At 50.0% G+C, this 23,886-nt stretch overlaps 6 protein-coding genes across 6 annotated transcripts; 2 read left to right on the top strand and 4 right to left on the bottom strand.

The window, feature by feature from the left end:
* Positions 1-157: 157 nt before the first annotated feature.
* On the bottom strand, positions 158-618 carry HETIRDRAFT_106357 (uncharacterized protein; the record flags this gene model as incomplete). Its single annotated transcript, XM_009553648.1, has 3 exons — positions 158-276; positions 332-471; positions 524-618. The coding sequence occupies 3 exons, from the start codon at positions 616-618 to the stop codon at positions 158-160; spliced, it is 354 nt and encodes a 117-aa protein (XP_009551943.1).
* A 383-nt stretch (positions 619-1,001) lies between these two features.
* Positions 1,002-3,184, top strand: HETIRDRAFT_106358 (uncharacterized protein; the record flags this gene model as incomplete). The annotated part of the gene is made up of 14 exons (XM_009553649.1): positions 1,002-1,045; positions 1,106-1,198; positions 1,265-1,289; positions 1,363-1,444; positions 1,509-1,541; positions 1,604-1,615; positions 1,694-1,927; positions 1,970-2,121; positions 2,229-2,286; positions 2,353-2,420; positions 2,489-2,499; positions 2,566-2,707; positions 2,790-2,837; positions 2,984-3,184. 14 exons carry the CDS (start codon positions 1,002-1,004, stop codon positions 3,182-3,184), a joined length of 1,203 nt encoding a protein of 400 aa, XP_009551944.1.
* A 45-nt stretch (positions 3,185-3,229) lies between these two features.
* Positions 3,230-3,707, bottom strand: HETIRDRAFT_106359 (uncharacterized protein; the record flags this gene model as incomplete). Its single annotated transcript, XM_009553650.1, has 3 exons — positions 3,230-3,504; positions 3,574-3,639; positions 3,701-3,707. 3 exons carry the CDS (start codon positions 3,705-3,707, stop codon positions 3,230-3,232), a joined length of 348 nt encoding a protein of 115 aa, XP_009551945.1.
* A 2,527-nt stretch (positions 3,708-6,234) lies between these two features.
* Positions 6,235-8,590, top strand: HETIRDRAFT_412107 (uncharacterized protein). Its single transcript, XM_009553651.1, has 17 exons — positions 6,235-6,433; positions 6,492-6,584; positions 6,641-6,665; positions 6,722-6,803; positions 6,860-6,892; positions 6,956-6,967; positions 7,022-7,035; positions 7,089-7,197; positions 7,249-7,400; positions 7,452-7,509; positions 7,571-7,638; positions 7,700-7,710; positions 7,774-7,921; positions 7,990-8,031; positions 8,091-8,256; positions 8,310-8,348; positions 8,418-8,590. The coding sequence occupies exons 1-15, from the start codon at positions 6,390-6,392 to the stop codon at positions 8,214-8,216; spliced, it is 1,017 nt and encodes a 338-aa protein (XP_009551946.1). The 5' UTR covers positions 6,235-6,389; the 3' UTR covers positions 8,217-8,256; positions 8,310-8,348; positions 8,418-8,590.
* Positions 8,591-13,873: 5,283 nt separating this feature from the next.
* Positions 13,874-14,797, bottom strand: HETIRDRAFT_329793 (uncharacterized protein; the record flags this gene model as incomplete). The annotated part of the gene is made up of 1 exon (XM_009553652.1): positions 13,874-14,797. A coding segment is annotated over one exon (924 nt), but the record flags the coding sequence as incomplete, so codon positions are not given.
* Positions 14,798-19,836: 5,039 nt separating this feature from the next.
* On the bottom strand, positions 19,837-20,859 carry HETIRDRAFT_329905 (uncharacterized protein; the record flags this gene model as incomplete). Its single annotated transcript, XM_009553653.1, has 1 exon — positions 19,837-20,859. One exon carries the CDS (start codon positions 20,857-20,859, stop codon positions 19,837-19,839), a length of 1,023 nt encoding a protein of 340 aa, XP_009551948.1.
* Positions 20,860-23,886: the final 3,027 nt, after the last annotated feature.

Consider the following 23,886-nt stretch of genomic DNA (forward strand, 5'->3'; position numbering starts at 1 on the left):
AGGGTGCGAGAGTCAGATTACTGGGATCGAGGAGCAGCCAGACCCCGTTCGATCTGGAACCTGACACAAGATGGTATCGAACGAGCGCCGGGTGCGGATAGGTAGCCCATGATGGTGGGCTTGGGGAGAATGGACGGCTTCATTCAGCGCTAGGTAATCATTGATCATCGATGGCAGTTGCGTTCGCCAGGAGGCCGTCTGATGCATAGAGGTTGTATTCTGATGCAGGGACGACGGTTGATCTGAAGGTGGCCGGTGGGAACGCACGACTGGGTTCTGTAACTACTGACAGGAGACTGATGTACTGATGCATTGATAATTGATGTCGCACCGTGATATGTCAGAAACGGGCCTGGGAATGGGAGCGGGCAGCGCCCTTGTGGAGGAGCCTGATCGGGTGACGGCGCGTGACGGAGGCCGTAAGCGCTATAGCCAAGTCGAAGGTACAGGTCTCTGCCCATGTCGTGAGATCTGATCGCGTTCAGACAAGAGCAGCGGACAATGTCGCACACGATCCACTCACTGCTCCGGGCTCTGCGCCCTGTCTTGCGAGATTTGGAGCTGCACCCATGCATCGGGTCGTGGACGTGCGGTGCCAGACTGGAGACGATATGGCATTGCGGAGCATCAGCCGAATCCAGCGGCCTTGGCTTGCACGACCCACTGAGTGTGAATTTCAGAGCTCAGCCGGACTCAGCCGGACTCCGCATGCTGACGGGGATGCGCCAACGCCGATCGTGCGTGTCGGCCAGGATCGACGCTCAGATGTCGTCTTGTCGTTGAACCGCCCGGAGTCGTTACAGTTCGCTCATTTCGGTGCCCTTGTACCCGCTGGACGATGTCAACCGCATAGACGTCCTGGTCTCTCCTCTCCTCAATCCATTGACTCGCACATATCCGCAGCGTCCGTATAATACCCCCTCCGAGCCTTGGTCAAAACACTCGCCTTGACATCATACACAAATCTCTCTACCCTCGTAACTCTCTTCTTGTTCTACGCCATGTCGGCTCGCGCTCAAGACCTGCCCAACTTCGCGAAGACCGTGTACGTCCGTCGCCCATCCATCCGTTGCTCCCGGTCCTTGAACTGCACCCCGCGTGCTAGCCAAGGCCCCACGCTCATCGGCGCCTTCCTGAACCTCATCCTCTTCGGCACCTTCCTCGTCCAGGCCTCGTTCTACTTCTCAACGCACAAGCGGTGCGTCTCATATTTTGCTCCCGCCATCTGACGCCAGCGCATCGCTCAAGGATACCCGTCTTCCAGCGATCACCAGCGCTTCAGAATCTTCGTACGTGCACGCAATGTCGTGCTCTTCTCCTGTTTGTCAGCCTTATCACTCATGCACATGCACGCGTGCACAGGTCGCGGCTCTTGTCCTGCTGGAGACCGTCAACTCCGTCTTCGCGATGTACTACAGCTACGATCGGCTCGTCAACAACTTCGGTGCGCGGCGCGTCTTCGTTTCCCGTCTGACGCGTCCGCGGTCTCACGTACATGAAATTCGCAGGAAACATGGGGGCCCAGGCGGTCTCGAACTGGGGTCAGCATCCTCTCGCCGTCTGCTCTTCGGCGATCGGGCTGACCTTATCGTGCGCTTCGCAGCGTTTGGAATCGGTGCGTGCGTCGTGCGCCTGCGCCGCTAGGCCCCCTTCGACTTCTGACCTCTGACCTCTGACGACGACATCGATCCAGGCCCTCTCACGAACGTGAGTAAGCCCTATTGGCCCCCACCCGCGCTCCCGCGAATTCAACCCAATCCAATCGCGGCCTTGCAGGGCCTCATCGCGCTCGCGGTGCAGACATTCTTCGCGTGGCGGATACAGGTGCTCACGCACAGCACCTGGATTGTCGCCGGCATCGTCTCCCTCTCTGTGATCTCATGCCGTGAGTGCGCCGCCCGCCCTACTTCGCTCCGCTCCTTCCCTTGTGCGTCGCATCGCTCACGTCCCTCGCACGCAACCGCCACAGTCGCCGCGACCGCCATCTTCCTCGTCGCCGCGATCCTCGTCCCGAGCCCGACCGTGTCCGCCGCGCAGATCTTCCGTCCCGTCGTGATCACATGGCTCGTCGCCTCGGCCGCTGCGGACACCCTCATCAGCGGCGTCCTCGTCACCTACCTCGTGAGTCCGCCCATCCGCCTGCCCGAGCGCATGTGATCGCATGAGCTGAACGCCCGCATCGTCGCCGTCCTTGTCCTCGTCGTCCTCGTCGTGGCGTCCCGTCGTAGAGGAGACACAGGACGGGATTTCCTGACACGGACGACGTGGTCAACAAGCTCATCCGGCGTGCGTCGCCCCCATTCCCTCTCTCCCGCCTTCTTCCTTAATTTCGTTCTTGATGAGCGCGCACAGTCACCGTGCAGACGGGCGCGATCACCTCGATATGGGCCATCGCAGACTTGGCGGTCTATCTAGGCGACGTCAGTCACTCACCCTCTCGCTGGCGCCTGACCGACTGACCGACTGACCGGCGCGACTCCATCCCTAGCCAACCGCACAGTAAGCCGCCCTCTCTCCTCTCCGCACCATCACAGCGTTCTGACCAGTCCACTTGTTCACCCGCAGCCACCTCATCTTTAACCTCGCGCTCGCCAAGCTCTACTCCAACTCGCTCCTCTCGAGCCTCAACGCGCGCGACGGCTGGAAATATACATCCGCGCTCGGCGCGAGCAGCAGCTCCGGCGGCGCGCGGATCGAATTCGAGAGGGTGAGTGCGCTGATCGGCCGTGGATAGGCTTGCTGGCTTGCTGGCTCGCTGATCGCTCATGTCGAACATGCTTTTGTGATAGCCGCCCGAGACCATCGTGTCGCTCGCGCCGTCCGCCGGCCGCCCAGAGGTGCGCCGCGTTCCCAGTTGGCTTGAGCGTGCACAACGAGTCCTGATAGCCGTCTGTCCATCCGTCTGCATGCGCGCTCCCCCTTCCTTCCTCCTTCTCCCACCCTCCTTTTTCTGTTTTCCTTCCTTCCTCTCTGCCTCGAGCAGGCCTTCGTCGACATCGAGTCGCACGAGATGCGCGATATGTCGCTGCGGAAAAGCGCCCACGACTATGACGACCACGGCGCCGACAGCCCCGGCGGTGATGGCGACGGCAACAATGACAACGGTCCCGGCGAAGGCGAGGGCCGTGGCCGTGGCCGTGACGGGCGGGAGTCGCGGGAGGACAAGGACCCGCCGCGGCTGTGATCCTCAGTAAGTAAGTAAGTAAGTTAGCGCTGGGCAGATAGGGTGCTATGGGGTGTCGGATCGGGTCGACTCCGGGGAGTCATGCGCTTCCACCTCCCAACCCCCCTCGGATCGTCTGTGCTGGTGCGGCGCGGCGCGGCTTTCGTGCCGCTTTTCGTGCTGCTTTTCGTGTCGCTTTTGTACGGGCACGAGATCGTCCTGTGCCGTCTCAGGTCGAAGGCAGATGGAGGCTGGTTGAGGCCGCTCTGTACTCTGTATGCGCACGCTCGGCACGGCTTCAGCGCGCGCCGGCGTCCGCGGGGTGGGGCGGGTGGGGTTTTCTGGACGAGCGAGCGCGCGCGCGGGGTCAACTTGTCATTTTGTGTTTCGCAGTTGCACAGCGTACATACTACCACACACGCGTCCGTTCAGAGAACGAGAACGAGGCTGAGCACGTTGCGCCCGGACACTCAGGGCTACACCACGAGTTCTAAGAGGCGGACACTGACAGCTTTGCGCCATGCCTCATCAGCGCACGCCCCATGGCCGTCCGCGGCGATCGACAGAACAGACGCCGACACCGCTCATTGAACGTTGAACGTTGAACCGCGGTGCGAGTCGCACACCGCATGCTGCACACTCAACAGTGTGTGTGCGGCGGTCGAGACGCGGCGGTCGACAATACGCGAGGGGGCTACGCTCCGTCGACTCCGAACTTAAGTGAGGGAGCCACGCGCTGCATCACCGCGCAAACGCAGGGGACGAAGCTGTCGCTCTGTCGCTCTCGGTCTCTAGGAGTTCTCTAGGATGTCGGAAGCGGCGGCTGGGCGTGCACTCGATCACGCTATGGACTGACCGGAAGTCTCACCAGCGGAGACCGGCGGCAGCATTCCCGTCACTTGTTCCGGCGGGCATAAGTCAGGGTGGAGGCTCGGGAGTGCTCGCCTGCGCTAGCGCTCGATCGGGCACGGCGACGCGGGAGCGCTCGAGTGGATCGCGTTCGCCAGACTGGACGACTCGCGAGTCGGAGTCTTCGTTTATCAGACGCTGTGAGGTTGGGCAAGGTTGGTCACCCTCTGCTCCATAACAGCGCGGGCTCGCGGCCCTGTGTCTTCACTAATACTTGCGGTCGTCGAACGACCCTGCACGAGCCTCGCGGGTCGGGGGCACCCACAGGCACGGCTGATCTGGCAGAGCGTTTCCAAAGCTCGTTCGCCGATGGCGTCCTGCAGGGACTCTGGCCTCTCAGCCTGTCGTGTAGATTCTGATACGGCGTTATCAGAGATCTAGGCCTGTGTGATTTACATGTGGGCTATTGGTTCTTTGTGAGTCACGGTCCGCGAGTCCTGGGTAAGGTAAGATACCTGCCCTTCCTAGGAAAGGCACTCGCCTATCTACAGCGTGCGCATATCTTCTTAAGCTGTGCTTTCGAGCGTGAGCAAAGGACGCGTTCTGACAAGTGTGGAGTCGACTGAGAGCCAGAATTCCTTTTGGGGCTGCGCAGCCTGTGTAACTTCCTTGGGAGCTCAGCTAGAAAGGGTAAGAAGTGGTGAGAGCTGTCTTACACACGCAAGTTCATCGAGCAGGACGTATTGGCGTGTCATATACGAGAGCGAAGGCAGCGCAAAAGATGCTGTGAACAGGTGTGAACGTAACCACGGTAGCAATGACAGAATAAAACATACAGGGCTTAGAACTTCGAGGTGTCCTTGCTTGACACTGCACAGCTTCAAGACAAGATAAAGACAAATATGGGGAGAGGAGAGCGCCATGCAGTCATCACGATTCGCGACCATCGTGGCACGCCCGCGGCCCAGCGACGGTTGACAGATCGCTGATAATGAGGGCTTGGGGTCATCGGGATCTGAGAGCCAGAGAGAGTTAGACAGCACGCCCGGCGGTGGCCTCTAATCACGTCGCTGGTACACACAGAACGCCACAACAGGCCACAACCCTCTTTCACAGCGGGCAAAGTACCGTGTGTTCAGCTCGAAAGTAGTGGAACATGGTGATTACATGGTGATTATACGGCCAACTTTCCCTTTTTGGGTAGGCTTGCCATGTAATCACCCTTTATCGGTTGATTCCATGCTGAACACATCGGACTTTGCCCGCGGTGTTTTCATACTTGCGTGCATTTGCGTCATGACCAGACGACTGACGGCCCGACACTGCTTCCACTCAGCCCGGCATCACCGTTTCCGTTGTCCTACAGTTCGCGTCGACGTGCAAGCCCCATACAGGAGATGTTTCATCATGCCAGATCCGTCTTGACATAGCCCGGCCAATTCGGAGTAGAATTTCTCCAAGGTCACGTCCGGGACTCGGGTTGGATCAATCTTCGTCGTGGGTTGAGTGGGTAGTCGAATTGTATGTAGGAGAGGTGAGTGACTGTCGTCGGCGAGGGGATTATGTACTTCGTTCAACATCCGGCGTCGTTCTCACGAGTATAGCCTAGCTAGTCTCCTAAAGGCAACACTGGTGTTGTTCCTTCCACCTCCGACCTGGAGCCACTATGAGCTCCGCTTCCGAGTTGGCGAGCAGTCATAAGTCGTTTTGAACACGCTGGGATCTTTTCGGGATGATCGGCGATCCAGCGTGCGAGCGACAGCCTTCTTTCCGAATTCCAACTTATAAAGAGCTGATGAGAAGCAAAACATACCGCATGTGGGCTGAAGGCACAGAGCGAGTGGTCGAGTTGGCCCTGAAGAAGTTTCAGTCGGGGAAAAATTTGCCTCTGGACCTGTTGTACCAAAGCTCGTGTCCGCTCTTCACGTCATCGTGGATCTGGTAGGCTGTACTCCACATTGACGGTACGCTAATTCTTATCGCGCGACAGGATCTGATGATCCCAAAGAGATCAACGGCTTGGGGCTCAATTTCATTGGTGAATTGAATAGGGGACAGCGTCTATTGTACCAGCGTTCCGAATCAACTCCTATGTTCCAGCCCCTCCTGGGCCATCAGATGGAGGTGCGGCGAAGGTGCGGCGCCTATCAGATGATTCATAGGTCAAAGTTCGCATCAGATACCAAAATCTCTGTCTACTGGTCGACCTTCTCCATGCCCCTTGTCGTTGTAATTGGTGTGGCGACCTTGAGGTAGGCTCCCCATGCAGGCGCATCAAGTCACCGGGTTTGCATTGTTTCAATATAACCCAACGTTTCAGGGCTTAAGGCTGGGTTTCCCTGCGACAAATCCATTTCCTGCCCTTCGCCCTTGTACCATGGCCAGCTCTCCCAACGCCCTGCCAAACTTCGCGCAGACTGTGTACGTCTTCAGGCGCGTCGCTGATCTTCCTGATTGATTGACCACTCGCTTTCCACAGACAAGGGCCCACTCTCATAGGGCTGTTTCTCAACCTCATCTTATACGGCACCTTTATATCGCAGGCGCATTTCTACTTCTCCACGTTCAAACGGTTGGCTCGCTTTACTGATGCTCATCGGACACCTGATACTGAACCGTGCATCTCAGAGATCAGCGATGGTTTAAGATATTTGTGCGCATTCATTCGGATGGTCATCCGATAACACACACGTTCTTATGAAAATACAGATTGCCAGTCTTGTGTTCTTTGAGACCATCAACTCGGTGTTTGCGATGTATTATAGCTATGATAGGCTCGTTAACAACTTTGGTACGCCGCCTTCTGCCTTCCTGAGAGAATGATCAGTCTCTAATGAGTCGGTGTAGGAGATATGCCTGCTCAGGCGGTTTCAAATTGGGGTATGTACTAAGTCTTGTGATGCTCGAAGAGCTCTGTATTGAGGAATTTTGATATCTTTTCAGCTTTTGGTATCGGCAAGTCGCTTCGTTCGTTTTTTTGATAACGTGTTTCTTACGGTGCACTCACAGGTCCTCTCACTAATGTAGGCGTTTCGCACTTAAGCATCTACGTTGAAGTTAACTCAGCGCCTTTCAGGGCATCATCGCGATGTCTGTCCAGACATTCTTCGCTTGGAGGGTGAAGGTCCTCACGGGCCAGGGTTGGATGATGGTCGCGATCACCTTTCTGTCCGTCGTCTCGTCTCGTAAGCAATCCTCGTCATGCATTGCTATTCATTGCCTGACCTCTCTTCCAGTTGCTGCTATGGCGATCTTCTTTGTTGCCGCCATCCTTATCCCCAGTCCCACGGTGTCAGCGGCCCAGATTTTCAGACCCGTTGTCATCACCTGGCTGGTTGGCTCCGCGCTCGCGGATACGCTCATTAGTGCCGTCCTAGTTTTTCATCTGGTACGACTCTTCCTGTGAATTCATTGAAGAAGCTGAAGCCGTTCCTCCCAGAGGCAAAACAGGAGCGCATTTTCTACGACAAATGATGCTATCAATAGGATCATTCGGCGTGCGTGTCTTTCGGATCGTATTGGCTTCTGCTTTCGGTTCTGATTTGAGGTCGGTTACAGTTACTGTCCAAACTGGTGTCATCACATCAGTGTGGGCAATCATAGACCTTGGTGTTTACCTAGGTGACGTGAGTCCCCACCCTTTTCGCCATCGCACTCAGTCAGCTCATCATTGCACCCTCATGACAGTCGACCGCCCAGTAAGCGATTTTAGCTCATCGAACGTGGAATTTGCACTGACAATAGTGTACCCCCGCAATCAGCCATGTGATCTTCAACCTCTCTCTCGCTAAGCTGTACTCAAATTCTCTACTTTCGAGTCTCAACTCTCGCGAGGGCTGGAAATATACATCGGCCCTAGATGCCAGTGGGAGAAGCGAGGACGCGACGAGAGGTCCACAGAGGATAAGGGTCGGTCGAGCCTGACCTTTACATTGCTTGATCTCGTTCTCACAGTCGTTTTTCTTGTGACCTTACAGCCGCCGAATGTCGTCTTCTCATCGCAATCTGTTCGGCCTGAAGTACGTCGAATCTTTGCGCTTCGATTTACTCGTCTTGACCCGTCCATCTATCGCTGCAGGTATACATAGACATCGAATCTCACGAGCTGCGCGATACGTCGGCCGACGCCAAGCGCGCTGCGGACACCACGACGTCAGGCTATTACCGCAACTCTGACAATGCTAAACAATCCGTCACGCTTTGATTATTTCTTTTCTCGCCATTTTCGATGTACACGTACTTGGGTATGGTTTTCGATTCGCACGACTGTGATTTATGGACATGTTGTAATTTATAGCTCCCGTTCGTGAGCTTCGGTCAGGCTCAAGTGTCGAAAGTGAGTGTACTTTTTTCAGTCCACATTTGGATATTCGCGTCCCGACGAATTCGCTACGCATGTTGCCAGAACGTCATGTAGCAAGGTAAGAGCTCAGGAATGGGGAGGGTTATTCGAGTTTCACGACATCATGCTGGTACAGGAGGGCGTTGCATTGGCTTTCGTTGTACAGTGACCCTCGCCCGAGTCGCAATGGCCCGTCGGGATTGTCGTCAGCGATAGGCAAGTCTTATCCTATGCACAAGACAACTATCTTCTGGTGTTGAGTCAGTCACGGAGACTAGGTCTTATCGAATCAACCATGACGATGGTCATGAGAAGATCGGAGTGAGACCAGCGTGCGACCTCCATACTGCGGATGCGCGTAAAGTCCGAGCATTACGTTACGTATTACCAGGCACGTCAGGAAGGAACAGCAGTGCCCGAAGAAACATGGACATCTAGGGACACCCAGGGACACCTTTAGAATCAGTTGAAGTTCTCCATGTCGCCCGGAGGCCGGCGCCCGTTGTACCGCGGCAATTTCCGGTGCCTCTTGTCAACTCCCTTCACTAGTGTGTAACCTAATGCACAGCGCTGCACCACGTTCATGTCTGACTCCAGTGTGTGTTCTTACATGCACATGGGACTCTAACCCAAGATTACTGATAGCAGGTGAACTGTTCTTGAGACCTCACACCTGTGATCTATAGTGGCAAAATGGACCTGTGGGACTTTTGCACTGAATTTGGTCATTATCTCCTCATTGAAAGGATTTGAGGCAAGGGCAGCCCTACTGACTGAGCATTAGACAAGAATGAAGCATCTATTAGGGATTCTTTGTGTTACCACCAAATTCATTAGAGGGGCCATCCCAATTAGATGGGCAGGTACTTATCCAAGTTATTCAAAGTCCATCACTATAATAGCCTTCAGTCGCTATGCTTATCAAGTCATGGGACACTGTTTTCTATAAGAATTTCATAGGACTCTACCATACTAATATTGACTAGTGTCAAGCTTGTCCCTACATTCTACCTTGACTACTTGGAGACTCACAATGACTAGTGCTCTGAGTACTCTTTCCAATTTTGTGGTGACTGTATGTTAGAATGTGATCCTAATACATGCTTCATATGGGACCAAGGGGGATAGTTATGTGGTATGCTCATAAAGTAGACCCACACTGAAAAGGACTGCAAGCTTATTAATATGCTTATGCATAAATGCTCATGGTATAGATAGCTTATATATTAGGGAAAAGCTCCATATTAAATTAACCATAGTTAAGCATGAATATAGCTATATTTACTAATTACCATTAAGGATTTTTAGCTAACCCCCCCTCAAATCCTGAAATTGTAAGATCTAATTAGAGCTAATTAAAGCTAATTTATTATATGGATTTTCGGAAAAATATCAACTAACCCAGTTCTATGGTTTTTCTACTACTACTACACCTCCAATCATAGAGCATCTATAGAGCTTACTAATCAAACTAAAGTTACACCTTATAGTAAACTTACCTATTACCAGAATTGAACTAAAAACCTTATGCCTACACATCCCAGTGCTCTAAACCACTAAGCCACAAGGTCTAAACTATTTACCTGGTAACCTAAATATATTGATATAAATAAGGCACTCTCAACACTTCTGATTTTCTGACACATTCATCTTTTATCTATTCTATATATAAGAGAGTCAATAAATACCCTAAAAATCAGGGTTTTTAATATTCGAATTTAGACACCAGACAATAATATAGTAAACCAATAGAAAATAAAGAATATAGTAAAAATAAAATTGTAGCACTTATATAATTTGGATTTGGGATATATAAAATTATAATTAGGTTATAGATTTCAATGGGACTGTAATAATATGGACAATGTCCCCTTAATTGCAAATTTGGTTATAAAGTTGATTATAGATAATATATTCTAATTAGCATAGATTAGTATTTTGAATAATTAGATCTAGTTAAGAAAGGACATTTTTCCAGATGCTATTAGGTTTATTATGTGACTGGTAGGCATGTGGAAAGGGTTCCTAGGCTATCTAAATAGTAATAGTCTAGTAGATGAATAGTATGGCTCTTTGCTATGCTTGAGTGAGAAAGAATTCATTATGATTGATCTTATTTTCAAAGAGATATAGGAAATGTTTCTTATTAATGGCATAATGTTCGTTGTTGACAGGGCCATCTTCTCCAATCCAATAGATAACTTTTGATGGGTTTTTAGACAAGATTTGATAGGCTGCAAGCCTATGATAGATAGTAGCATAATGAGAGTAAGTGAGGCTTTAAAATGAGTCCAGTGCTTTGTTAGACTTAGTAAAATACTTTGGATCTGGTAAAGTTCACAATGCATAAGCTGGAAAGGTAGCTAGACACTGGGTATAGTGCAGAGATCAAGTATATATAAAGTGAATGAGCTAAGCTTCTCAGAAGCTTATCTTAGCTATTTATACATATATCTGGAAAAATATCCTATTTAACTAGATCCAATTATTCAAAATACTAATCTATGCTAATTAGAATATATTATCTATAATCAACTTTATAACCAAATTTGCAATTAAGGGGACATTGTCCATATTATTACAGTCCCATTGAAATCTATAACCTAATTATAATTTTATACATCCCAGTTGATATTTTTCCGAAAATCCATATAATAAATTAGCTTCAATTGGCTCTAATTAGATCTTATAATTTCAGGATTAGAGGGGGGTTAGCTAAAAATCCTTAATGGTAATTGGTAAAATATAGCTATATTTATGCTTAACTATGGTTAATCTAATATAGAGCTTTTCCCTGATGGGTTTAATACTATATATATCCCTTAGATTCTCTTCCCAATTTTACTCACTTTATATAGCCACCTATGGATAGGGGCCCACTCTTATTGGACTATTTCTAAGCTTGATTTTATATGGCATATTTATCTTATAGGTGTATTTCTACTTCTCAACTTTCAGATAGTTTGTTTACTATATTCCTATGTTGAATGAGCAAAGACAATTAAGCTCATCCCTCTAGAGACTAGCTGTGGTCCAAAATATTTGTGTGCATATGTATTTAGTCTTTTTGGTAGCCCCATAGTTTATTGTCATGCTGCAGATCACTAGTCTTGTCTTTTTTAAAACCATTAACTTGGCATTTGTAATATAATTATAGCTATGATTGTCTTATTAATAATTTTAGTATGCCACAAAGTTATCCATGGAGTGTCTATATATGATTCATGAGAAGGTAGTGTCACCATCTGGAAAACCACCCCCTTATATTAAGCTCTAATTAGGTATAATTGATGCCCTACTATACTAAATTATAAAAGATTAGGATTAGACATTTTTAGCTTACCCCCCCTCTAAACCTGTTCTAATTAGACATAATTTTCTTAAATTAGGAATTATTAGAATTGATTATAACTTGAAATTTCCAAATAATAATAATAAATCAAGCATCATAGTTCTCATAGCCTTCTTATAGAGTCATGTCTATCAGAGCACTAGTTAAATACCTAAATACAGAATATACCTTATAACAAACTTGCCTTTTGCCAGAGTTGAAACAACAACCTCATATATACAAGCACCCAGGACAGATGCTCTAAGCCACTAAGCCACAAGGTCTAACATATAAACTTGGTAATCTAAATAAGTAGACATAATATAGGCAACCTCAACATCTCTGATTTTATACAACATTTATCTTTCCTCTCTCTTATAAATAAATAGGTCAATAAACACATAAAAAGTCAGGTCTTTTAGGATTTAGTTTAAACACCACTAAGAAGATAATAAACCAATGGAAAATTGATAATACACTTTATATAGGGTAAAAACAAATTATGGCACTTATACAATTTGGATTTAGAATGTGTAAAACTATGATTGAGTATAATATTCAATAAGACTCTACTAGTATAGACAATACTACCTTAATTTGCAAATTTGATCAAAAACATGATTATGAATAATTAGCCATAATTAGCTCAAATTATTGTTATTAATAATTATCAATAATTAAGATCCAATAAGAGAGAGGGGTTTTCCAAATGGCCACTAGTGAGGTGGAGGGTGGGGACAAGGGTATATATATGGCATGCCTATATATAAATAAGCATAAGATTGTTTAAGATGATCTTGATATGCTTAGTGCACATATTTCCTACATAGCAGGCAAATATATCGTTCTTGCACTATATACCAACATGACTATCTTTTTTATAGCCCAATAGCTAGAGAAAAACACTAAGTTTGAGTATCTTCTATATAATAAGGCAGTGGACAGTGTAGATGGCACTAAGAATTGTAATATCAATAGTGGTGATGATTATGTGCTGCACAAGACAGTATTAACCACCGTACTAATAAACAAGGTCTGCAAGGCTACATGTAGCACATCCCTAAGCCCAACCCACATGTTGTGTCCTATAATGACCAGTAGCAAGCATTGGCTAATGATGACAACTTCAATGATCCTGTGTGCAAGGCCAAGATACTGAGGTCTTCAGAGCCTCTTGTGGCAGCTGTTAAGCCGGCTAGGCTTAGTCGAGTGCACGTGATGCACTAAGAGGGGTTCCCTGGGCTGAAGCTGATAGTGACGGCCCACCGAATGAATACGACTGCTCGTCGTTGGGCTTGTTCCAAGAAGGGTTGGTCTGTATTGATCTTCTCCTCGAAGAGTCTGAGGAGATGCTGGTTGATCACGTGACGATGTTCGTCTGGTACGAACAAGTCTTCTCCGATACAACAGATGACTTCGGAGGGGTCCCAACGGATGACTCGATAGGCAGCGAGTCCTTGATACGTTGCAGGCGGTAGAGGGTGATAAGAGCTGTGAGACGAGTCCAGTGCGTCGTCAGACTGAGTATGGTTCTTTAGATCTGACAGAGATCGCGAAGCATGAGCTGGGAAGGCAGCCAGACGCCGGGCGCAGTGCTGAGATCAAGATGTATACAAAGTGAACGAGCTGAGGCTTCTAGGAAGCTCAGCTCCCCTATATATAGTACAGGACTATTTAGGGCGGGACGGACATATGGTCCGTGCTTCGAAACACTAAGTACTATCAACGATCGACATCGGTAAGCCGCAGTCATCGTTCGTACTCCGCGGCTCTTGGATGTAGCCATGTATAGTAAGTATATCAAATGTCTGTTCGCATCAATCAGAAATAAGGAACCGATCGTGATCCAATCAGTAAGCACAATAGAAGAGGAACCGATCACGATCGACATCAGTCATCAGAACAAAAGGGGGAAAGCATAGTATCGTAAGCGTTCATGCGTTAGCATGTGAATAGTAATCAATCCGAAACTGAGACGAAAGCGTTCATGCGTTAGCATGTGAATGATAAACAGTCCGAGTCCGAGTCATGTGCGTAGCTCATGACCATGTCCTGAGTCACGTGCCTAGACGCGTGTCAAGTCACAGTCCTAATCGTCAATGGTTCGAGTCCAGGGAAACACCTGACCTTCCCAGTTGTCCACGTGCCAAGCACGTGTTAGGACACGGTCCTAACACTACCCCCCTTTTTACACTCGTCGTTGGCTCGTGACGACATCAGGACCGCGGATGGGGAGAGCCATGAAAGTGCGTGGGTCCATGACAGGGGCATGACGTGTCGGGTGTCCCTCCCAGTTGGCGTCGTCGATCATCCGGTCTCGAATGTGCCAGTAGTACCCATAGTTTTCCGCGACATGTTCCAGCTGCGTCGACAGGAGCTCGACTACTTCGCCGTAGGCTTCGTAGTCGCGTATGAAGTTACGCGCTGTGATGTCAGAGCGACGGCGGATACGGGTGATAGGACAATTGGCGATGAGATGTCCCGGGCGATCGCACTCCCAGCAAAGTCGTGTGTCGGTGGCAGGTGGCGGCAGGATAAGAGGAGGAGGAGAGGGTGAGGGGTTGAGGAGAGGGGGCCAGACTCGTTCCGAAGCGCGGGCGCCATTCCACCAGTTGTTGGTTAGTGGAGAAGGTGGATGGGTTGCAGCTCCTGCTCTTTCCGCTTCGCGGACATGGTTTACCCAGTCCGTTGGCGATCCCGTTCGTGGTGGGGACACGGGCGTCGAATGATGGACCTCGTGTTCCCTAGCTGCCTGTTCCGGATCGTATGGCGGGCTGCTGGGTCTAGAAATGGGTCGGCCTGCGTCGTCAAAGACTGGGATGGGAGGGAGCCGGTTTCCGGGGAATGGGTCGGCGTAGGGATAGGGGAGAGCGTTATGAATGTCGGTCATGGGGAGATGGGAGAATGGCTCCGGCATTGGGAGGGCAAGTGGAGACAGATGGGTGGTGCCGTTGAGGAGAGGGAGGAGTGTAGAGGAAGACATATCCAGGTAGAGGAAAGGTTTGGTGGGGAAGTTGGGGAGAGATTTGGGTCTCGACAAGCGTTCTTTTATAGATTCCTTTCCTTCCTGTTTGAGCGAGTAAGGACGGTGGTGTGGTCGAGGCTTGAGTAGGCGTAGCGACAGTGGTCCTGGCGAGGATCGTGTTTCGGGTCGTGTCCGTGGTGGTGGTTCCTGCTTGAATCACCGTCGTTTGTTCGGCCATGCCAAACCGCGATTCGTCTGCCTTTGCAGCTCTTGATATGCCTGGGCGCGCCAATTTGCGCTGTCTGAGGGTTTGCGCTGTGGCTTCGTCCAAGACCGTTCCGAGTAGGTCTTGCTTGGAGAAGTGTCCGTGGTTGCCTTCTGACTCCTGACGCGTGGGTCCGATCGTTCCCGATTAAGGTTGCTTGATCGTTCGCTTGTAGCGTAAGTCCTAGAGGATCCTCGATCGAGTTCCTTCCTGGGCGCTTCTTGTCGGTCCGCTGATCCCGTCCTTCTCGACTGCGGAGGTGCTGATGGCTTCTTTAATTTGGCGTCCTTCTCGGCGTGTTCTGTCGCTATTTCCAGAATTCCCAATGTCTTGAACTTTGCCGAGTAAAGCGTCTCCGGGATTTGGAGGCCTTGGGCTCTCCTCCTGTTGCCGGCATCTTTTACGTCCTTTAGCTGGGCGGCTGCGTTTTCTTTGAGCTTGGCTGGAGTGGTCCCCTTGTCGAGGTATGATTTCCCGATGCGGCGCCCTTCGAGTTTGTACTCGTCGTCCTTGAATTGTCGATTCAGCTCTCGTGCCTTTAGCTGAATTTGTCGAATGGTGTATCCTTCGTCTAGAAGCCTTCTTCCTGGCAGGTCCAACAGCGCCTTCGTGATTCGATCTTCTTCTCGTTGATCTTCTCGCTCTTGTAGGATTTGGCGAGCGTCCTTTGTGGCGAGTAGTTTCCTGCCGCTAGGGGTTTTCTCGAGTTGTTTCCTGACCTGATCTTCCTCAGCTTCTCGGTTGTCTTCCAGGTCGGCCTTCAATACTCGGATCGATGCTTCCCTTCCTTTGGGTGCTGAAGGGTGTCGTTTATAGAACTCCGCGACGGCCTCCTTGGCGTTGGTGACGTGATCCGCTGATTCCCAAGAGTTATCCGATTCCGGATAGCCCTTCCATTTGATCAGGTACTGGAGGGTCTTCCATCTCCCGAAGCGTCGAGCTCCGACGACCTTCTCGACTTCGAATTCTTCTTGCCCCTCGATCAGATCTGGTGCCGGTTTGGGGTAGTTGGGTCCATGTGTTGCGTTCTCTTTGTAGGGCGTAAGTCGACTAGCATGGAAGACGTCGTGAATGCGCTGCCAGTTGTTCGGCAGCTTCAGCTTGAAATTGACTGTGCCGATAGTGTCGATAATCTCGAACGGCCCAAATCGTTTGGGTCTTAGTTTCTCCGATGGGTGGTCTGTGTGGATGTTCTTCCCATCTAACCATACTTGGTCTCCTTTCTTGAAAGGCGGTAACTCCGTTCCAAAACGGTCGTGCTGTATCCTCATGGCTTCGGCTGCGATTTCGAGGCTGGCTTGTGCTTCCTTCCTAGCACGTTGCAGAGCTTCAAGTCGCGCGTCGGCGGTGGGGACATTCGTGTTTCCTATAATCGCCGGATACGCCCTTGGTTGGTATCCGTGTAGAAGTTCGAATGGTGACTTCTTCGTGGCTGAGTGCTGGTGTACGTTGTGGGCGTATTCTGCATAGGGAATGAGGTCGGCCCAGTCGTCCTGTGACGAGTTGCAAAATGCCCTAAGATATTGCTCCAGTTCCTGGTTCATTCGTTCCGTGGCGCCATCGGTTTGTGGGTGATATGCTGTGCTGAGCGCCGATTTAACCCCTAGTTCCTTGAGTAGTGCTTGTGCCACTTTCGACGCGAATTGGGGTCCTCTATCCGATATGATCTTGTCGGGTAGTCCGTATCTTCTCCACGTGTGCTCCAATAATAGTTGGGCCGTCCCGTCTGAGTCAATGTTCTTTAGACATGGTGTGATGACGGCCGTCTTCGTGAATCTGTCTGTTACCACGTGGAGTGAGTCGAATCCGTTTGACTGGGGAAGATCCGTGATGAAATCCATGGTAATCGTTCCAAACGGTCGGTCTGGAATCTCCGTTGGCTGGAGAGGAACCATCATCGGATGCGTGTCGTTCTTGGTAGATTGGCAGGTTGCGCATCCTTCCATGTATTGGTGGATTGTGTTCGATATTCCGGGCCAGGTGAATTCTTGCCCTACTGCTGCTAGTGTTCCTCTTTGTCCTGGGTGTCCTGCTGCTAGATTATCGTGGTTCAACTTGATGATGTCTCTGCGTAGTTGTTCGTCCTGAGGAACATAGATTTTTCCTCTGTGTAGGACGAGTCCGTCTTCTTCGTTCCATTCCTGTAGGCCTTTCTTCATGCTTCTTGGGCCTAGCTCCTGGATCTTGGCTAAGGTTTCGAGTAGCCACTTGTCCTTCTGGTTTGCTGCTGTGATTCGATTCTTGAGGTCTTCGTCAATGATTGTGACGCCTCCTCGTCCTGTGGCTCTGATGTGCCATATCTCGTGGGGGTCCAGTTCGTCCTCTGTGGTGATTGCATTGACGTCTGCGAAAGGTCTTCTGCTCTTTTCCGGTGTTTGATCGAAAAGCTTGGGTTCCAAGAGCGTTTCGCCTGAATTGTCAAATTCCACCCCCTCTTTATGGTCTGGACGCCGTGACAGACCGTCGGATTTATTGGTCGTCCCCGCCTTGTGCGTTAACTTGTAGTCGAAACGCGAGAGGAATAGCGACCATCTTGCTTGCCGACGGTTCAACTTTTGACTTGATCGGAACCATTCGAGGTTCTTGTGGTCCGTCCAGACGTCTACCGGAGTCTCAGTGCCCTCCAAGTAATGTCGCCAAGCTTCAAAAGCTCGAACGACCGCTAGCAACTCTTTGTCGTAGATCGGGTAGTTGCGTTCGGTGGGTGAGAGCGACTTGGAAATGTATGCGCATGGGTGCCATTTCCCATCTGGGGCGACTTGGGATAATACTGCTCCGGTAGCGAAGTCGGATGCACCGCATTCGATGCGGAATGGGTTCCTGGTTTCCGGCATGATGAGTACTGGAGACGAGATGAATATCTTCTTGAGTGCTTGGAATGCCTCCTCGCATGCCGTCGTCCAGTCCCAACTGCGCTCCTTCTGTGTCAACTCGAATAGCGGCCTAGCTATTTTCGAGTAATCCTTGATGAATCTGCGATAGAAGTTGCAGAATCCCAAAAACGATTGGACCTCCTTGACTTTGGTCGGTGTGGGCCAGTCCATGATACCGGCCACCTTGATTGGGTCCATTTCTAGATGTCCATGAGAGATGACGTACCCGAGATAGTCAATTTTCGTTTTGTGAAAATGACATTTCGAGGGTTGCAGGTACAAGTCGTTATCCTGCAATATCTGTAAAACCTGTTTCATCGTCTTGATGTGTTCGTCCATAGTCTTTGAGAATACCAAGATGTCGTCCATGTAGATGGCCACTCGTCCTGCATAGATGAGGTCCTTGAAAAGCGAGTTCATCATAGTTTGGAACGTTGCCGGCGAGTTGGTGAGGCCAAAGTACATAACCAGAGGTTCGTACATCCCTAGATTCGTTACGAACGCTGCCTTGTGGACATCCTTTTCGTCGATGAGGATGTTGTTGTATCCAGTGTCGATGTCCACCAGCGAGAAGTATTCCGCCTCTGTCAAGAGATCCAGTAACTCTTGAATGATCGGGAGAGGATACTTGTTCTTGATCGTTATTTCGTTAAGCTTCCGGTAGTCCATTACCGGCCGTAGCTTTCCATTTTTCTTCTTGATAAAGAAGAACGGGGATGCCATGTGCGACTTGGATTCTCTGATGAATCCCTTCTTGAGACTGTTGTCGATGAATTTCTTGAGTTCCTCTTGCTCCATGGGACTGAGGCTGTAAAGTTTCGGCCTGAGCGAGTGTTCCATGTCGTCCTTGAGTTCGATCTTGTGGTCCCATGGTCGTTTGGGAGGTAGTTTCCCAGGTTTTCGACCTTCGAAAACCTTCCTATAACTCCAGTATTCTTTGGGTACGATTTCCTCGAAGGATAATTCAGGTTTCCCTTTCGAGGCCTCTTCTGCCAATTTCTGTGAATTGGTGTGTTTCGTTTGCTTGCCTATCGCTGCCTTGGCAGGCTCCGCCTTGCGTGCCGGTGTATTGGCGATGGAGGTTTCCACGCGATGGATGTCGTATCCTTCCTCGTGGTCGTTGTATAACTCCAGGGCTTCTAGTTGCCCTGTCTCCAGATACCTGACGAGGTATACTCCATCTTCGTCTAGATCCGTGGAAGGTAGAGCCGATAGCGGTCCACCACCTTCTTGGGGCTCCTCTTCTGCCCATGTCGGCGCCGTGTAATTTCTGGCTTGGGTCCTGAGCGAGTACTCCCTGTTCGTGCCTTTGGGTTGCGACCCCCGGATTTTAGGCAATATCCGCGGATGTGGTACTGTGGTGTTTCCCACTTTCCGACCTAGCTGTCCTTTCCCTGGCTTCTGCAATGGGATTGAGTAGTCGCGCTCTCGCGGTACTGTCACCATGCGCCGTACTCCTGGTTCTTGACGTCCTGGTTTCCTAAAGGCCCTTTTTGCCTTGACTGGTCCTCCTATGATGTCGCATGTCGGTGGGCACCTAGTGAAGTGTAGTCCATACGCGTGCCAGTCGACCTCTGGGTTGTGTTCCAATAACCAGTCGGTTCCTAGAATGACGTCCTCTTTTCCGATTTCGGCGATGTAGAATCTTGCCGACTCGATGTGTGCTCCCCCTTGTTCGCCTAGAACTTGTAGTTTGAGTTCTGCGAACCTCGTGATTGGTCCTCCTTTGAATTCCGTGTTTTGGACCGTATTGACTGGGATGGGGTGGGGAGTCCTACTCGTCCTGATTCCATGCTTTTCCACAAAGTTGGGATGCATGAATATGCCTGTTGCTCCGCTGTCGACCAGAGCCTGTGTAGCAGCCTTTCGATTCTTGCCTATGAGTTCCGTCTCGATCCGAAGTGATGGTGCACCACGAGTTTTCATTTCGGAGAGATATAACGTGTCTGGATGTCCATGCTCTTGGTCAGCATTGTTACTGGCCAGAGGAGCGTACCGATTTCCTGCAAGAATCCTACTCTTCACACCCGCTGCCGGTGGAAGAGACTTTAAAAACCCTCTTTGTTGGCTTGGAGATTGGCGATTTCGCCTCGTCCCATTCCCATTCGTTCTTCGGGGTCTGCGCTGGGTCTGCGTGTGTCCCGGTATTCTTCTTCCTCTTCTTCGTCCGCTTCCAGGGCCCTCATAGTGCGGGACCTAGGAACGAACCTTCCTTTTGAAGGAGGTGGGAATCTTCTCTTGGGTCGAGATGGACATCCGCACGCCATGTGCCCGGTCTTTTTGCAATAGAAGCACTTTCCTTCTTTGTAGAGCCGGTTCCTTTCTTCCGGCGTAAGCTTCTTGAAGCGGATGGCGTCGACCTCCAATTCGGCTGCGTCTACGTCCATGGGGACATATTGGGATTCCCTCTCGTGACGTGGGGTCGGGGCGAAGTTCGAGTAGTAGTTGGTCAGGGTGAAAACTTGGTACTTCCCCTGCCGAAGGTCTCGTGCGCGCATTTCTTCTATGCGCATTGTCTCGTGTCGTTTGGCCTTGGCTACTAGTTCGTCCCATGTCGTCTGTGTTGCTGGGTCCTGATAAATTCCTCGGGCCAACTCCCATTTGAGGCCCCGTAGGAAGTGCGTCTTCTTGGTCTCGAGATCAACCCCTGCTAGTTCGGCGATTTGCTCGAACAACTGGAGGTACGTGTTGAAGGACTCCTTTCCTTGGTTGATCCTGGCCAACTTGTCTCTGGCGTCTGCTGTCTTGTCGAATTCCTCGAAGTCCGTCGAGATCTTTTGACGGACTGAGGTCATGTCGGTAGTGGGTTTCCACGTGTAGTGGTCCCAATCGTCGTTTGTGTTCCTGGCCTTGGTGAAGTTCCTCGCCCATATCCCTGCTGATCCTCCTTTCATGTAGGACAAGGCGTATGCGATCTTTGTAAACTCGTCCGGGAAGTCGTGTTTCCTGGCGAGGATCATCAGGTCGATTTTGTGGAGGAACTGCTCCGTTCGTTTTCGGTTTCCGTCGAAGGGAGTGGGCTTGGCCATAGCCGGTCCCTTGGACTCAGGATTTCTAGGATTTGTCGACATCTCACTGGACGGGGGCTGGTGATCGTCAGGAGGCTCTCCACTTGTATCTGGTTCTTGAGTATGCTCTTCCCGGGTGCTTTCGTCCGGTGAAGGGGTTCGGATGCTTGTTTGGGGAGAGGTTTCTTGTATCGGGGATGTAGCGGGCGTGTTTCTTCGAGAGAGTCGACTTCCACTGGCTGTTTCCCTGGGTACGTTATAAACGTGTGGTCTTGGTGAGTTACGATTCCGATGTGTTGGTGATTTAGGCTTGATTCTTCTGAGCTCGGCTGCGACGATTGCGAGCTTAGTGGTCTGTAGTTTGGGTGCGGCGTGGATCTCCTTGTCGAAGAAGGGTTTCTTGTAGAATTCTTCTTTTCCAACTCCTGTGTAGAATCCGGTGAGGATTCCTCCGATGTAGAAGTGTCGGTTCTCTTCGTCACAATAAACGGTGTCTGGGTCGACGTCCTCGGGTAGGTGGTCGAAGATGTAGATCGGGTTATTGTGGTACGGGGGCGGGTATCCTTTTGGGATTGTTGGCTCAATGGTTTATTCTGTGAAGAAGAAGGGGATCTCGTGTCTTCTTCCGGCTCGGAGTCCTTCTTGGAGTGTGGGTTCTCTGCGGATGATTTCGTTAATCCCGTTGTTGATCTGGTCCAGGAATGTGAGGATCTCGTCAAAGGTTTGTCCTGCGACGACTGTTCGGAAATGATAAGTTTTGTGGGCGAACTCTCCTCGTCGGATAACTGATACGGTGCCGATGATTTCGGTTCGATGGGGTGAGTATCCAGTAGGATCCAGCACGTCCTAGTTCGGGATGGTGTAGGTCCAGAAGATGAAGATTGTGTAGTCGCTCCTTTGGTGACTGTTCTCGAGTAACTCCTGTCTGATTCCTCCTGAATCAACGTCCTGGGTGATGCGCTTGCGAAGGGATGCGATGTGATCTGCTGGGAAGTTACTTGGTCTTCCGTCGTCGATGTCAACGGTATTCCTGGTGTGAATAAAGTTGAGTCCTGGATCTCCAACTGCGGAGACTGGTGTCCTGGGTTCGTTGGTGAAGCAAAGCCCCAGAAAGGGGAATCCGATTCTTCCGATGAAGAAGTAATCTTGTATGTGCTGTAGCCGATATGAGGCTACTCCTGCGTATACTCGTCCGATTGCCGAGTATCTGATGTGGGTGCTGGTCTCTGTTAACCTAGGCGTTCCTTCGTGGGGTGCTTGGTTAATCCTGGTGGCTAAGATGCTGCTGCGGTTTCTTTCTTCTAGCAGTTGGTGTGCGGCTGCTGCTAGTGACTGTAGTCGTTGCTGGTCCAGAGTGTTTCTTCAGGGCAGGGAAGAGAGAGCTCGTTCAAGTGTTAAGCCGGCTAGGCTTAGTCGAGTGCACGTGATGCACTAAGAGGGGTTCCCTGGGCTGAAGCTGATAGTGACGGCCCACCGAATGAATACGACTGCTCGTCGTTGGGCTTGTTCCAAGAAGGGTTGGTCTGTATTGATCTTCTCCTCGAAGAGTCTGAGGAGATGCTGGTTGATCACGTGACGATGTTCGTCTGGTACGAACAAGTCTTCTCCGATACAACAGATGACTTCGGAGGGGTCCCAACGGATGACTCGATAGGCAGCGAGTCCTTGATACGTTGCAGGCGGTAGAGGGTGATAAGAGCTGTGAGACGAGTCCAGTGCGTCGTCAGACTGAGTATGGTTCTTTAGATCTGACAGAGATCGCGAAGCGTGAGCTGGGAAGGCAGCCAGACGCCGGGCGCAGTGCTGAGATCAAGATGTATACAAAGTGAACGAGCTGAGGCTTCTAGGAAGCTCAGCTCCCCTATATATAGTACAGGACTATTTAGGGCGGGACGGACATATGGTCCGTGCTTCGAAACACTAAGTACTATCAACGATCGACATCGGTAAGCCGCAGTCATCGTTCGTACTCCGCGGCTCTTGGATGTAGCCATGTATAGTAAGTATATCAAATGTCTGTTCGCATCAATCAGAAATAAGGAACCGATCGTGATCCAATCAGTAAGCACAATAGAAGAGGAACCGATCACGATCGACATCAGTCATCAGAACAAAAGGGGGAAAGCATAGTATCGTAAGCGTTCATGCGTTAGCATGTGAATAGTAATCAATCCGAAACTGAGACGAAAGCGTTCATGCGTTAGCATGTGAATGATAAACAGTCCGAGTCCGAGTCATGTGCGTAGCTCATGACCATGTCCTGAGTCACGTGCCTAGACGCGTGTCAAGTCACAGTCCTAATCGTCAATGGTTCGAGTCCAGGGAAACACCTGACCTTCCCGGTTGTCCACGTGCCAAGCACGTGTTAGGACACGGTCCTAACAGCAGCTGCTAAGCTGCCAACAAAGTGGCTGGGACATCAATGCATATTTCCCTCTTTCTATGTCTATTATAAAGGCAGCTAGAAAATCAGCAAAAAAGCTACAAGATAATGGTGCAGGCATATATGGAGAAAAGTAATATGCTGGAATAGTGTAGAATGTGCCACATCTTTACCTTCTCACTGATAGAGCAGTAGTACTTACTATTTCCTACTGCTAATTAAAGACTTCTTGGTATGGAATTAGTGCTAATATTATGAAATCAAAAACCAATCCAATGCTCATAATATATTGCTCCCAATGAGGAATTAGACACTTTTAGATGCTATTAACACTTTTAGATACTTTTAGACACTATTAGATATAATCCGGAGCTAATACAAAGGAGTGGTTTTCCAGATATACTGGTCATTACAGGACACAATATGTGGGTTGGGCTTAGGTTTATGCTATATGCAGCCTTATAGACCTTGTTTATTAGTACAGTGGTCAATACTGTCTTGTGCAGCATACAATCATTATCACTATTAATATTATAATTTTTAGCACCATTTATATTGTTTATTATCTTGTTATATAGAAGATGCTCAAACTTGGTGTTTTCCTCTAGCTATTAGGCTGTGGAAAAGACAGTTATATTAGTATATGGTGCCAAAATGATATATTTGCCTGCCATATAGGAAATATGTGCACTAAGCATATTAAGATC

Source organism: Heterobasidion irregulare (genome assembly GCF_000320585.1).
Source record: "Heterobasidion irregulare TC 32-1 unplaced genomic scaffold scaffold_12, whole genome shotgun sequence".
Lineage (NCBI taxonomy): Eukaryota > Fungi > Basidiomycota > Agaricomycetes > Russulales > Bondarzewiaceae > Heterobasidion > Heterobasidion irregulare.

Excerpts from the sequence above, each read along its gene's own strand:
- HETIRDRAFT_412107 (XM_009553651.1), top strand. The coding sequence starts at position 6,390 with ATGGCCAGCTCTCCCAACGCCCTGCCAAACTTCGCGCAGACTGT. Across the intron at positions 6,434-6,491 it reads CCAAACTTCGCGCAGACTGT|ACAAGGGCCCACTCTCATAG; the intron begins GTACGTCTTCAG and ends CGCTTTCCACAG. Across the intron at positions 6,804-6,859 it reads TAGGCTCGTTAACAACTTTG|GAGATATGCCTGCTCAGGCG; the intron begins GTACGCCGCCTT and ends GAGTCGGTGTAG.